Genomic DNA, 15,800 nt, shown 5'->3' with positions numbered 1-15,800 from the left:
AATATTGAGAAGGCAGACATTAACATTTGGGCCTTTGAGCCTTGAAAATTAATCATTTATGAAAGGATCAACAAAGTACCAGTTGTGTTGAAGACAGCATGAAAGAGTAACAAAACTGAGTTAATGTTGCTGGTGTTTCTCTTGACTTCTTAACATTACCTAGACTGAGGGTCTTTTTCGCTCAAAGCAAAAGAACCATGTACTAGATCTGTTTGGCAAAATGTAGAAAAATATTGAGTATGAGGAGAGAAGATTACACTTTGTTGCTGATAAGGGATCATGTGTCCTCTCTTTTGCTTCTTATGGAAACTGCTACAAAATATTATCCATGATTTCTGGATGAAAGATCAAACAGCACAAATAAGCAATTCATACCAACAATACCAGCAGGTTTGACTTTAGACATAGTCACAACTTTCCATTTTAAAGGGTAAAACTGATGATATTCCATGAAAAGGCCAAAACAAAAAAATATGTTGGACAAATTATAGTTATTTCTAGCTACCCTGCCCTGTCTGTGGCTGTAACCCATTCATTCCTGTGGAGGACAACTTTAAAAACCGGTCACAAATATATAGATGCTTCAACTAAAGATTCCCACCCCTAATTTTGAGAAAATACAACAGCATATTTAAGTACTTTCCTATGGTATTATAGCTTTCCAAGTTGGATAAACTTTGGAAAACTTAAAGATTAACAAAAATAGCTAGCAACAGAAACGAACAGGGCAGCTCCTCTTGTTACTCCACACACTACGGAATCCATGGAATTAGCTAAGTGCTAATATTAGCATGCTAACTTGCTTACGACGAGAGTGCTAGCGTGATGATGCTAAGAAGGATGTTACATGTAAACCATGTTGACCATCTTACTCCGACATATTAGCGCGCTAACATTTGCAAATTAGCACACTGAACGGAGTTTAGTGGATACTGTACATGAACGTTTCGCATGAATAAGCTATTTGTAAGTTTTGCTATCACTGCATAGCCAACATTAGCATTAACAGCTGTTATCTTACCTGTTTAGCGGAAACGTTGCGACTTAATTCCGTCACTCGCTGTCTGTAGTAGGAGAAAGTCACGGCACCGTCTTGCCTCTTGATCTGTCTCTTCTTTTTTCTACTGAAGTTAGCATGCTAACCAGTTAGCACATCAGTTAGCATGCTAACCGGTTAGCATGCTAACCAGCCCGGCCCGGCCCTGCTGAGAAGCCGTGATCTGACCTCTGGCATTGTAAATGGAACTATGGCTGAAGCTACACTTTCCATCGGCTGAAAAGACCTACAAATAGCTCATTAACTATAAAATTATAATATATATATATAAATTTGAAAAAATGTGATGTGTTTTTGTTTGTTTGTTTTGTTTTGTTTTTTTTAATTCACCAAATATTACACCCCTTAATGTTAAAAACTGCAGTGTGAAATTGATAATGGCACTCATGACAAATTGAATGAAGTATAATATAAGTCCTGAACGGCGAAACACATTTAAATCAAGCAATCAATTTAAATCAAGCAATCAATAAATAATAAGGAAACTGTAGAAAACCTACTGTACACATTTTAAGTTACATAGGATGGGACTGAGACTGTTAACGTGTGCTGTGGGTGTGTCTCTTAGATAACCATTTTGTGTGGATGACCTTGAATTGTTAATATCAAGAGTAAGCCTGTTATAAGTAGAATTGTGGGTAAAAATGTCATTATAATAAAATGTTATGAATGTGGATTGTTGTGATACATTCCTTAGAAAAAGAAAAAGTTCTTGAGAAGTTTTCAAGAACTTTGAATTCTTGTTCAAGGAAAGGTTTCATTCATTAACACCAACAAAGACTCTTTCTGATGGAATAATGGCTATTAAAATACAGAGGGGCATGTATGTAGGAGAAGGTTACTGTTGAAGTGCATGTCTTTAGTTGAAGTATTAGCTTGTGTTGTTCCCACAAACAGATAGTCAGACAGTTTTGTTTATTTGCAGTGCTCTTGTACTTCTATATATGTTTGTTATGTGTTTAGAAATTGTATACATGGCCAACTGAAGTTTCTGAAAAGAGAAAATTCCCTTTCATCATAAGGCAAACAGTTGTTGGTGTCCTTTATCAAACAGCTCTTTGGAGAGAAAAAGATAGAGAGAGAGAGCTATGCAGACATTTAACCTTTTTATATAGTCTTACAATTGGGGCTCTCAAGGCCTTTCATTTGTGAAGTTCCTGTGGAAAAAAATCAGGGAGCTTGGACTCATTTCATCCACCGGTACAGTATATTTATATTTCAGCTCCAATCAAGGCTAGCAAATATTGCCATCCCTATGTATTTTCCCCTCTGAGCCCTGCCTCCCCACTATAATTTCCACCGACATTTTGTGTGCAAATGCAGTAATAGACACATTTATCACATCAAAAGGGATTCAATTTTCTTTTCAATCATCCACCGGTATGAATAGCGCCACATCCTCTGCGGCCAACAATGAGGGGCCATTACCGTGAGCCAAAGGATGGCTTCGCCTTCTCTATGCATTCAAGGGGAAAGTGTGTCAAACTGTTTGCCGACGCCAACGCTTGTTCTAGGCAAATGGAGACAGCTTTCAGACAGGTTAGTATCCAATTTTATTGTCAGACAAATGTCATTTTTGTTTGGGGCCGCGGTAATCATTGGGCTCAGACACCGGTGTTCTTCGACGGTAAAGCCGGCAGTTAGTCCATTTAATACTCTAACTCTCATGTCAGTAGCAGATTGCCAAGTCCAGACATGACACCCGCTGTCTCTTCATTATGTGAAGAGGGTGACATGCAGGATTCAGGCCTCAGCCCTCGAGGGAGGGGGGTAAGGAGGAGTAGGGGGGAGTCTAATTGCCGGAGACATTGTTGATCTACATTGAGAAAGAAAATACTTTGCAACTGCAATTAATTGTTCCTTTGCCCTGACAGATCAGAGATGTGGATGGGATATTTTCTGTCAGATTTTCTTTGCAGTGACGTGTGTCACATCCTGGAGTAGCTGCAGGAGTGTTGTGCCTACAGTTACTGTACATCATTTTACTGATGTTTACTGCAGCACTTCTCTCTGTGCTGCAGGTCTGTGAAGGAAAAATCACCATGTCAGTCAGTAGCTTTTTAAAAATTTCCCTACAGTTCAGAGAGTTTATTCTTCATACGACTGCATATTTCTTAATGACGACGAAGTTTCAGGTTTTGTTTTTGAACAACATCCTGCTATATTCATGAAATACAAAATATGTCAAAGTTAGTCAGAAATAGACTTATTTCAATCATCATCTTTGTCCAGTTTATAAACACAAATACAGAGAGTCAATGTCTGATGTTAAGAAATATCAGAAAGTAACATCTTTATAGGGTGTTACTGATTTAAGTCTATAGACTTCTGTGCCAGGTGAGAAGATTTCCATGAGCTATCTAATTCTGTTTACAACATTTAACACCTGTGCTGACTTTGTACTTCTGTTTTGCCTTTGCTTGAATTGCTGTGGGTTTTCTATTTAGTTTTTTACTGGTAGAAAACGTACAAAAGCCATTTGAAAGTTACCTCTGCGATTGAACGGAGCAGCTTTTGGTTTGAATATTTCACTCATATAGCTTCAATGAAGAGCTGGAACAACCTGATAGAGTATTTATGATGCTGCGTGGAATAAGCAAAGGGAAACAAAAAGAAAAAACTGCATATTATGGGGTTAATTGACGCATTTGAACTTTATTTGCTTTCACTTCACTGGTTTCTTTCGACTGTATTTAGTTTTGGTGTCACTTTGTTCCCCTCTGCCACCTAAGCAAAGATTATTATGAATAAATGACAACAGGCTAGACTAAATGTAGTTCATCCATAGTGAGGAATGAAATGTAGCTGATGCATCTTTTTCTAAACTACTGTAGTAAACAAGTTAGGTGAATAAACAGTTTTACATGTCTCTGGTTCTTTGGAGGTTTTAGACACCCAAAATGCTTCCAAAGCTTTACTCTGGTTGACTTCATTCTATCAAATAAAGCATCTAAGGATGAAACTGTTGCCAGCGTCTGCACCAATGCACGCTCTTCTTGCAGAAAACGTCTCTGCTGTGTTTTCTGTCATCCGCTGCCACAGCTTATACACGGTCCCTCACTGCCAAACCACCCGAGCCGCAGCTGATGAGGTCATCCATGTAGCCAGCAACCGGACGGGCCCTGAAAGCTCTGCTTAATCTGATATCATTGGCAGAGAGACATTTAACCAGCTCCATCTCTCACCACACTATTTTGGGGGGTGTTCACCACTCCAACAATGCTGTCTTGTCTCGGCCTGCGTGGATTCTTAGAGGCCGCTCGTAAAGCTGAATCACTCTGAATTTATACGATTGAAGTCCATAGAGAGCTTGTGTGTGTGATGCTGTTTGCAAGGAGCGGCGTGGTGGTTGGAACAGCGTTTATAGGGCATGGCGGCATGGCTGTAATGAAACTGAAACGATCTAGAAATGAAGAATGAGCCACGAAACCACGTCAGCACATGAGGCAGAGGTAGCCCATTTACTTTTATGTTAAGTAGAGTGTGTTCTAGTTGTGGTCTGGCTACCGAATTATGTTGGAAGTGGAGGAAATGAACAATCATTTTCTGGATTTAGATCCTGCAAACTGAAAAAGAAAAACATTTCTTATTAATGACACATTGAAAATGATAAATAATGCAGTGTAAAGATGCCACGCAGTGATTTATTTGACTGGCTAATTTATCTTACAGGCCAAAATGAGCAACAGCAGCCATAGATGATATGTAAAATACAGTATAACTCAAGCACCCAGCCACATATGTTCACATTCTGTCTTTGTCCATTAAATATGTATTGCATAGGCTTGGGCCTCTGACCTTGGCTTGGGAGAGCGCTCAGATCATTTCATCTTGAAATAAAAAGAGAGACTGCCAGCAATTATAGCATGTTAATTACATATTCACTTTCATCTGCTTGAAAATCACACAGATCTGGCCTCAATGCTGCTGTTGGGTCTCTTTTGATGAAAGGAAAAAAGCGCTGTACTGTATCTGAAAAACATCTGTCAAGTGCCCTGACTAGTTAATATCTACTTGTCCTCACCTGTTTTGGTTAAATGTGCTGCTCTTGTTTAATCTTTGAGAGAATTGGAAGGGGGGGGGGGGGGGGGGGTGATATACCTGAAGAAAGTGGTGAATATGGAAAACATGATCACCTGGGAAACACAAACACACAGTCTCTTGCTTCCCCTCTTAATGAAAGACACTCTTTGCAAGTGTCTAATAGAGAAGGCCAGACCAGTGCTCTGCTCAGCAGCTATTCTAATTTCCCCTGTCAGGGTATGTGAGGAGGAGGAGGAGGAGGAGGAGGTGTTTCACAAACACTCTCGCCCCCTCTATCCCACGTACCCCCCTCGTCTCTGTGTCAGAGAGCGGTTTGGTAATGTCGCTGCCATGTTAGATCGGAGGGCAGCGGTGCAGAACAGCCCACAGGAGGAGGCGGCAGCGGCAGCTTCGGCGCTCTCTGTCGAGCAACTGAGGTCAAGAACAGAGCCTTTTTTCCTGGGATGAATGGGAGTCAGCGTGTAGCTATTTTAGAAAAAAGAAAAATACGCATGCACCAGAGATTCTAAGTTAAATGTTCCCTTTAAAAGATGCTGAACACTAGATGAGAATTAATACAGAGGTTAGGAGCCTAAATCAGAAGTAAAATTGTGATGTTGATAAAATGGTGACTTTGACTAAACAATGAAAACACTACTTATTTTAAATTTGACAACTGCCCTTTTTTTCTGTTTATGTTGTAGTTTTTAACCAAAAAAGTAAAAAAAAAAAACAACAACAACAAAAAGTAAACATTTATCTCCTTTGCATCTGCTAATTTATTATCTAAGCTTTCAGTCAGACCTTCCTCAGAGCAACCTTGAAGGATGTTTTAAAATATATACATATATATGTATATATTCATCTCTGCGTGTTTTAAAAGACTATTCACTCATGTAATGGTATGACTCTATTCTGTTTGTGACCTTGAAATTATGTGCACTACTAATTTGTAACCGCAAATAAAATACAATGCATTTTAAAAGAAACATTGCAGCCTGAATCACTGTATGTTTTTATCAACATTGTGAGGAAATGTTTTTGAGGAATGTTTACTGACAGCATATTTCATTTGATTTCCAACAATGCCCACTCACCAGGTCACAGCACGTAAAGTTTGATTAAGATTTTTTCAGGGTTTTGTTTTGACACTCTTTACTAGTAAAAAAAAACAACAACAACAACAAAGAAAACATTGTAATGTCCAGTCTGAGTCATTTCCTCAAATCCCAAATATACACAGCATCTCTATTTCTTCAATGTGTGTTCATGTGGAAATACCTGCACACACAGACTAACACAAAGTTATACATGTTCAAATATACACTCCAAGGGGGCAAACACAATCAGCCATTCATCTTAATGTTTAACCAGGGGTGTCATTTTAGGACACAGGTTACATACATGACACAATCACCTTATTTACTCTTCTGCATGACGAAAACTTACTGTCAGTTTTATTTGCCTTATTAGCCTCTAAACACATCTGTAATTTTAAAATCAAACAAATCACTAAATGCAAATATTTTAGTATTTACTCAGACAAAAAACAAAACAAAATTTGGAAAAGAAAAAAAGTCAGTGTGATATATCTGTAACATATGGACATTTTTTAGCAACTGGCATTTCCTCACATCCAGTGCAGTTAAAAAAAATCATCACACAACATGTCACTCAAAATATAAATGCCCTGGAGACCAGAAACAGCTACTGCCAATCCAAAACAGTGTCAAACATACTCAGGCTTGTAAGACATATAAAACCTAAAGGCTACGGATTCTCAGGGCTGTTACATGATATACGCCGTCATAACTGTGGACACAGACAGTTGACACACACACAGTCCAGTGGTTTGCTACTGTCTGCAGTTATGGGCAGCGATACAGTAAAAACAAATACAATTCTGCTGCCCAGTCGTCTGCAGGAGAAACAATCTCTCCACAAATCCTCTGAGACAGAGAGGAAAGAAGAGTCTGTGTGTGTGTGTGTGTGTGTGTGTGTGTGTGTGTGTGTGTGTGTGTGCGTGGGGTGGGGGGTGCTGGAGGACCGAAATGGAGAAGGCGTGCTGCAGTGGACTGTTAATGACGAAGAGGGCTCAGAGGACCAGAGAGGGAGGAGTGTGTGTATGTGTGTGTGTGTGTGTGTGTGTATGCTTGCATGCCTATCAAACAGAGGACCCCTCCATCGATTACACACTCACCAACAGTGGACCATTGAATAAAAAGGGGCTCAGAGTGTGGAGGCACAGTGCAGGGCCAGCACAGGCCCAAACCCACTACCATTATATGTATGGTTTCAAATGACATAACCTTCTAATGCTCCTATCAACATGATTGGTTTTGCTGCTCCAGGTACTGACAGTTTGCAGCACTCCTCCACACAACTGTAAGTTTAGACATACAAACGTGTGTTCATACAGCGATGTGTGTGTGTGTGTACATGTGATGTTCAAAGCAGTTTTTCTCTGCTGGAATTGCACCAGTCCCGAATGAGCAGTGGTCTCTCTCTCTCTCTCTCTCGTCTCTCTCTCTCTCTATCACACACATACACGCACACACACTAAAATGCAAAAATACAGACTTAATAAAAAAACACCCTTTGAAACTAACAAGACTGTGGGTGCTCAAATTTTAATCACCACATTTCATTAATTCATTCCTTTTTCCACAAGCACGCTGCTCTCCGTCCAATGAGCTACTGTACACCACGCTCGAGAATTATTTCAGTGAAAGAAAAAGATTCAAAATGTTCATTTTCTTTCACTGAAAATTAATCACCTTTGTTTATCTTTTACTTTATGGCGTGAAAAATAAATTGCAGTCTTGAATATGCTGCACATTTGATCAAGGCTGCACGTCTTGAGACAAAAAGGAGCTGTTTGAGCCTTGGCGAGGTGCTTTTATTTGAGAGTCAATTCTGACCCACACAGAGCGACCTCCCGTCGTCCTGCCTGGCACGAACAAATTAAGGTGCACTCAGGCAACAATTGAACAAATTCATGGCAGTCCACCAGGAATCCTGTTGAACACAAAGAAAAAAAGAAAAACGCATTTTGTTTTACCTTGAAGGTTTGTGAAAGTAAAGTTTATTGTACAGTAACATACTACTTGACTTTCTTTAATGGTAGTTAGAGCACAAATTAAACTGCAGATGTTTGTCAGTTTGTTTGTAACTAACATTATTTTACTGTCACGAAACAAACATAATATTCCTGTTCATGTAGGTTAAATGAAGCAATACATCAAAGCTGTGCTGGCTGTCACAAAAAAACTGTGAATTTGTGTCCATGTGCAATCAGTAGATAACATTTTGTGACTGTTTCATGAGACTGGGTTGCAATAGCAGCTGAGGTACATACATATCAAAATATGTAGAGCCATCAAAGCAAAACAGAATAACATGATTTCTTAGAAACAAAGTTGAAATATATACAACCTATCACCACTGAAATGCATTTAGCACCATCGATCATGTGGTTGAAATGCACATTTAGGTGTCTTTTTATTATTATTTGTTATTTGTTATTTGTTTTTGGGGAACTTAAGAGCAAAGAGCAGAAAAAACAGGCAGATTTCTAACCAGGGCTGACAGGGTACTGAGCCAGAAAACACCACCAAATATCAGGCCAGGTAAAAGGTTCCTTAATTAGTATTTTATCCTTCAGAGCCTCTTTGTGTTGAATTCAAACGGCCTCCTTCAGGTTCAGTAATGAGACCCTGCAGAGCCACTAAGAACCTGCACATATTGAGTTACATCTTCTCCAGTTTTGTTATGATGTCCTTACCTATATTACAAAACTATTTTTATTTTAATCTCATAAAATTAAGTTAAAATATCACACAGTGAGTGGAATTCAACATATGTGAATTAACTCCTGCTACACTACAACCAGCAGGAAAGGTTTATGAAATTCAGATGAGTCAGTCTTTATTGCATTTATTTATCTGCAGTATCAAGACACAGGATACCATGAAAGAGGTTTTCTACAGTACACTGTGTAAGACTTTATGATGTGTTAATGCATGGCAGCTACAGGATAAATCCATATGACCACTGTACACAAACCCCTGAACGATTTTTGGCATCAAGCTTTCACCCTCCACTGACTCTGGCCAAAAAGTTATGACCGCAAAGTGCTGATATTAATTTACACTCCGTGTTGTGGTTGCATTTCAGCAATTAAAATGCCACTGGGCCTCTAATGGGAGTCAGCTGGAGACTGGACCAGAGATACGAGTAAACAGGAGTCTAACTCTCTTAATTAGCTGTCCAACAGGTGATGGCGCTTAAGACGTCGTTAGTCTTTATACTGTGAGGTCCATATGTGCTGGAGTGGGACGCTCATGTGGGATCGGTGTGTGTGTGTGTGTGTGTGTGTGTGGGCTGGTTTTACTATACCTATGGAGTCTGACAGCTTTGTGGGGACCCCACACTGTTTGAATGGCTGTTTGAGGGTTTTAGGTTTGGGTCTGGGCTTAGGCATTCAGTTGTGTTGGTGAAGTTTAGAGTGAGTTGCTAGGGACCCCATGAAGATAGGTGTACAAGTATGTGTGTGGAAGTGTGTGTGTGTGAGAGCCTAAAGCTAAAGTTTTATAGGCAGCATGTTTGCAAAGACATGACAGTCTGTTCTAGGCCTTGTGAGCCTTGAGTCAAACCCCAAACAATGACTAGAACAGTGACAAATGTCTTTTAGATAATGTTACATTTAATGATAAATGTGAAAGCTTAACAGCTGGATTAGTTGTAATGAACTGAAATTACATTTGGTTTTAATGGAAACATTGAAAGTATCACAGCTGTGCAGTAACAGCAAACAATCGTCTTTTACGGCTTTGGAAGTTGTGGCCTTGGTCAGCCTGGTATCACCAAATGACATATGAATAACAAGCTAATTTCCTCGAGTTCTTTTCACATGTTATCACTGCATAGTTTTTGCTTTTTGCATGTCATTTCACGTCTCTACTTACTAACCGCCAACCTTCGTCCTCCCCCTAACTCAGCCTTAAATGACACGCCCGTAAAATGCCATGCAAAAATCTTAAAATGCGTAGACTTGACATACGTAAGTGTTGTGCTATTTATAGGCAATCCCATGAGATCACATTACCTCGGTGCACTCTGAGACGACCTGTCCGTGACCATCTGCCACTGGATTGCAGGGAATTTGTACTGAGCCAAATCTACCAAACTAAAAAAAGTAAATAAAATTGAAACAAAAAGTTGTACAAATGTGCTTCTTAACGCACCTTAGTAAGACGTTATCTTATCTCCTCTTCACGGGGCTGCTTCTGTTAGGGGCTCCTTGAAAAATAACCTTCCCCTCCTGAGTCCTTTTAGCCTGAGATCAACCCCATCCAAAATGCAGTTCATCAGTAGACGACCAGTGGAGACAGAGGTCTGCAGTTCTTTGTGTGCATCTTGAAAGTATGAAAAGTCTTACATCACTTTTAATCTCTTAGCCAGTGGAATGTGACTTTTAAGTTTGTCCAAATTATTTCATACTAATTTGAGAGTTTTTTTTTTTTTTTTTTTTTTTCAAAAGTGAAATCTAATGTATCAAGTTCTGAAAGCAGTTTCAAAGGAGAAAGGCATTTCAATAATGTCTGGCCCTCTGAAGTAAGAAGACTAAGACAGAGAAACTTTTGAGAGTCAGTGAGCAAAAGATGTGACACATAAAATATTAAAGTCTCAGGAGACGCACAGAGAAGTGTCTTCTTGCATTAGACTGCAAGTCTTCAGATCCTTTTCTTACACAAAATGTCTGTGATTTATGGTTTCAACAGTGAAGATGACATGAAAATGACTGTAGAACAGCTCACCCCTCTTAAAGAGTAATGAATTTAATTCATGATTTCCCACAATGAAAGTCACAGTCATGATATTCAGATACCTGCCAGCAAGAGACCTTTGAATGATTAGCTAAAACTTGGTTGGGTGGTGAGTCCTTTGTCATTTAGTCACTGCCTTGAAACTTTGTTCACATTGGCAGTGGATAACAGCAATAAGGGTGGCACCATCATACATACAGAAGACGGAGAGGGAGGAAAGTAAAAGTTCAAGAGCTTAGAAAGTGAGAAAAGCTGAAAAACTCAGAGCTACAATACTTGGTCTCATGGTCATGGTCAAACCACAACAATATCAAAGGAACCTGTGTTTTTAGGCCGTCTGTTTAGTTCTCCTCTGTGTCTATACATATTTCATTGGGTCTCAACAAAGCGAAGCAGGAGCATATTCTATCACAAAGGCCTCTGAACACAGTCCCACGTGTATGCTGGACAACACACACACACGCGCACACAAAGCAGCTCAATTGTCTCAACACTGGGTGAGGGTGTAACAAGTCCAGGCTCAGCATAAGTGCCCTTAGGTGAAAAAGAAGCTACAGAGAGAGCAAGAAGGCCCTCAATTGTCTCTCCAAGGAGAGGAAGGCTTATGGAGAAAAAAAAAAACCTGAGAGTGTTTTCATGAAAGAGATGACAATACAAAGGACAAGTTTTGCAGATAAGCCCTCACATATTTCTTTGCTATCACTTGCTGCATCTTGGCTAAAAATGTATAAAAACTCTGCAGCACTCTGAAGCTATTGTGAATGAATAAATGAATTCACACTGTGAAAAGCTGATGACAAAGTTTTTCTAATGTGCACAGCTACATTCTGCACTGGTATTTCTCCCATTGAGACTCAATATTTTTTGGAAAGTTGGAGGCTTAAATAGCAAATGCCCTCTTCTAGTTCTTTGAGAGGACCTGGTGGTTCATGGAGAACCAACAGGTAGACCTCTGGGCCCACATTCTCTTAGTCTCTTAGCCTTTCTTTCTGTCTCTCTCTGTGAGCCTCATTCAAAGGCTTGTCTCATCCCTGTGCCTGCATTTGTGACAAGACAGATGTGTGAGTGTAGCTCCGCGGAGATGGCTCAAGGTCGGTGGGGCCCTCTGGGGGACTTTAGCTGCACGGTCCCAGCCCCTGTTTGCCTGCTGTACTGGTGATGCAGCTCTCTTGTGTGTGACCACAGTAAAGATGAACACAAGTGCAGTGCAACTAAACTGTCTTCATACTTTCTCTCTAAATAAAAAAGACTATTGACAGTAATAGGTGTGGAAAATACCTTACATCTGCAAAAATGTCTTATTTCAACTCCTTAGCCAACTCCTTATTTACACATCCAACAGTTATGGAGCAACATTATCATTTATTTGCAGTCGTGTTTCTGTCCATTTGATGCATATTTGAATGATAAGAGTTTTTACAAGGTACCGCCCGAAGTTTTCTTTCCTTCTTTATCAGTTTGTTTTGTCAGTGTGTACATTTGTTACCATGTTAACTCACCACATTCAGTGTTATTTTTCACTGGCTTTATTCTGTGAAACACAGAAGCCTTCGACTGTACCAACACTGCTAACGTTCAACAAGGCTTTAACACACACGGCAGTAATCCACTATAATGACACACACTGAACATTAGATGGATGATTGCCTTTATTCCATGCATAGGCATACAATAATGGTAATTCTCTTTAAATAAAAAGCATTTTTATATTCAAGACCACATTTTCCAGTAGCAAATATATGTAATATTTGAGATTAATGGCAAATTAGGTTCAACATGCCATAAAACACTCTTTAAGAAACAAAACAATGTACACCAGGACGAATAGATCATGTTGCCTCAGTTTAAAAATTTAAATACTAGTAGTGCCCTGTTCATTAAGGTACACAAATAACACACATACTGAAAACATGTAGTAGTTCATGTCTAACTGCAATAATTTAATTGTAAATGGTCGTCCGAATAAAGTGGCTGCTGATTGAAAACATAAAAAAAAAAACACCATCAAAAAAAAAAAAAAAAGAGTTGAGAAGAAATTAACCAGACACACATCTTGGTACTTTAATGTTAAATGCTTCAGATGATCACCTCTGTCAGAGGCATTTTAATGTATAATCCACTTTTTCTGATTGCAGATGGCCAAAATGCTTTGGATACAATATCTTCAGACAAGAACAAAAACATTGCGCAGTGGTAACATATAAAGTGTTTTGTTTCGAACTGGCTTATTTTCAAAAAGTAGCACCTACTCATTCAAAAGAATTACTGATATGATTGCTGAAATGAAATTCTCCATTGAATAAAATGCAAACACTGTACACATTCATTGCATTTAATGTACATTTACATATAAATGTCTTCTGCATCCATTCAGACAGTTTCATTCCACTCACCCAAACCCAGAGTGTTCGGTATAATGTTTGGGAAAGGCCACAGGAAGTGACAAGCAAAGCTTCAGGAGTGAAACGTGAAACGGTATATGTACATGGTCGTGTACACGAGTTCAGCTCTCCGCTCTCAGCCGTCATACAAAGCTCTCCTCCATGTTGGAACACAGCAGGAAGGAGTCGACCAGCCGCGGTTTGATGAGCTGCTGGTGGTCGGCTGCCTCGATGCTGTCTGGACACCCTGCTGCCAACCTCCTCAAGGCAGCCTGGAGACACACACACACACACACAGGTGTCAGTACGCATGTGCACAAAGACAAAAAACACGCAGACATATGTGTTTTCACATGGTAAGATCATACTGCTCTGCTGTATGCAAACATGCCCTTTTAAATCATGCAAATACATGCAATCACACGTTTAGACAACTGGGGAGGTGGAGCTGTAACTGTACAAGTTTAAAATGGTGAAATTAAATAAAACTTTATGTTAGCAACAAAGAACAAGATAGTAACTAAAATCAGTCCCTCTGGACCAGGAGCTGTTTCAATACCACCGTGATTTTTTTTTTTTTCTCCACATCTGCTGCGGTTTCAAGAGCGCATGAGTGTGACGTCTCAGACCCATTCAGCCAGGAGAGCATCCAACATTTACATTTAAGATTACAAATGATCTGTGAAAGCTCAGCGTCCTTTGAAGATAAAAATTCAACACCTACAAATGCACTACTTAACCCTTGGCTAAAAGGATAAAATAGAATCACATTAATTTGAATAGACTGACAAGTGTGGTTACAGTGAAGAAGAGGGCATTTCTCAGCGCAGCGAAGCAGCCCAATTAAGCTCCTGACCATTATGCGCTTCAAATCCCCCTCATCGGCCCTAAGATCTGGTTTTAATAATTGCAGTCAGATTGAGAGAATGATAAAGTATGAGCAGGGATATTATTCATGATATGTACATATTTAAACATACAACATTTGAGATGATGTAAATCGGTCAGCTATCTCAACATGGCTTAAAGATACTGATATATTTTCAATTTTCAAATGTTGCCCTGTGGATGTAATTAAATTCACAGTCACTGATGTTATACATGCAGGCCTGTGGTATAATGTCCTCAGTTTGCTCTATTGAAGTCCCGTATAGAGAGTGCAGCTGAAAATGCATAGTATTTTAGAGGTGCGACTGAAATAGACAGTTTGAATGTTTAAATTACATATTTGTATTCAGGACATGGAGTCATTTGCACATATCCAAGGGTCTCCACACACACACATATATATAGACATACACTCTACACCCACCAGGCAGGCGACCAGCACTGAGTCGCTGTTATTTCTCTCAGTGGGGGACCGACACAGTTCAATAAGACGAGGCACAGCTAAGACAGGAGAGGAAAAATTCAGTTACCAGCTTGTCCCATTCTTAGATATTGATATCAAACAGAGGTGCAAAGTAGCTGTGGTTATGTACAGTAGGCATTCAGAGTAAAAGTACCTTTTGTAATCTTAAGAACAGACTTATTATTTGCTTTGCTTTATTGTTTTCTTTACAGATATCAGTATGTAATGAAATCAAACAGAGCTAGTATCACCTTTAGAGAAAAAAGACACTCTTTCCATGTTTGGCGTCAAGTTTCAAGAATGGTGTCCAGTTATTGATTTTGTTAATTTAGCCTCATTAATTACAAATGGAGTACCTCAAGGCACTGTTCACGGTCAACCTTTATTGTAATTATGCTTCTAAATCCACTTCTAAAAATGGTCCTTCCAAAATTTCAATGACATATTTTATATGTAATTTTTCATTGTCTTTCTCTTTTTTGTCCTTGATATCCTCACAACTATGGAGCCAAACCCATAATTTAATAGCTTTAATTATTTAAGGATAAAGTCACTTAAAGTGGTGACCAAAGGAATTAGCTTCTTTGGGGCTTAACGCTTATTTCAGGAATCACACAATTTCCTGCAACTAATAAAACAGAAACACTAATTGTGTTACATAAAACAGTAAAGCTGTAGCACCTTTTAGCTGGATGGCTGTTTGGGCCACGTCAGGGTCTCTGCTCAGACGGGCCAGTGTGACGGCAGCTTTCTGCTGGACACGCTCACAGGCGGCGCCCTCCGATGGACTGGCAGAGGACGGCTTTTCTCCCAGCAGCAGCAGCAGTCGCTCTATTCCTAAAAGACAGTGATATATGGCACAGATTAGCCAGAAACCAGAGAATCAAAGATGTCAAAAAGGATAGAAAGGAAGAGATACAACAAACAGAGCAGTCAGATGGGAATATAGTACTGAAGCAACACATATAAGACACAAAAACTACTAAACAAAGACAGCAAACAGAAGAAATAAGTTAGATAAGAGCAAGACAAAGAAACACAGGAACCAAACACAGCAAAATTTTCCCAGACATAAAGTTAGACAAGACTCAGACACAACAAAGAGCTCAGGTGAATTTGAAAGGAGCCAGACATTACATATATCACTTTTAGAGAGAATC

General features: G+C 39.4%; 1 protein-coding gene across 3 annotated transcripts in view; it reads right to left on the bottom strand.

The window, feature by feature from the left end:
* Window positions 1-12,539: 12,539 nt before the first annotated feature.
* LOC108894929 (INSC spindle orientation adaptor protein) overlaps window positions 12,540-15,800 on the bottom strand; it is a 43,817-nt gene continuing 40,556 nt past the window's right edge. For all 3 annotated transcript variants that reach the window (XM_018693567.2, XM_051073350.1, XM_018693566.2), the window contains exons 11-13: window positions 15,322-15,477; window positions 14,602-14,678; window positions 12,540-13,561 (exon numbers count right to left, since the gene is read on the bottom strand). In XM_018693567.2, coding sequence (XP_018549083.1) covers window positions 13,433-13,561; window positions 14,602-14,678; window positions 15,322-15,477 — 362 coding nt within the window. In that variant the 3' untranslated portion in view covers window positions 12,540-13,432. The remainder of the gene's footprint in view (window positions 13,562-14,601; window positions 14,679-15,321; window positions 15,478-15,800) is intronic.

The sequence above is a fragment of the Lates calcarifer genome, linkage group LG10, assembly GCF_001640805.2.
Source record: "Lates calcarifer isolate ASB-BC8 linkage group LG10, TLL_Latcal_v3, whole genome shotgun sequence".
Taxonomy (NCBI): domain Eukaryota; kingdom Metazoa; phylum Chordata; class Actinopteri; family Centropomidae; genus Lates; species Lates calcarifer.
This window is presented reverse-complemented; position numbering and strand designations above follow the sequence as displayed.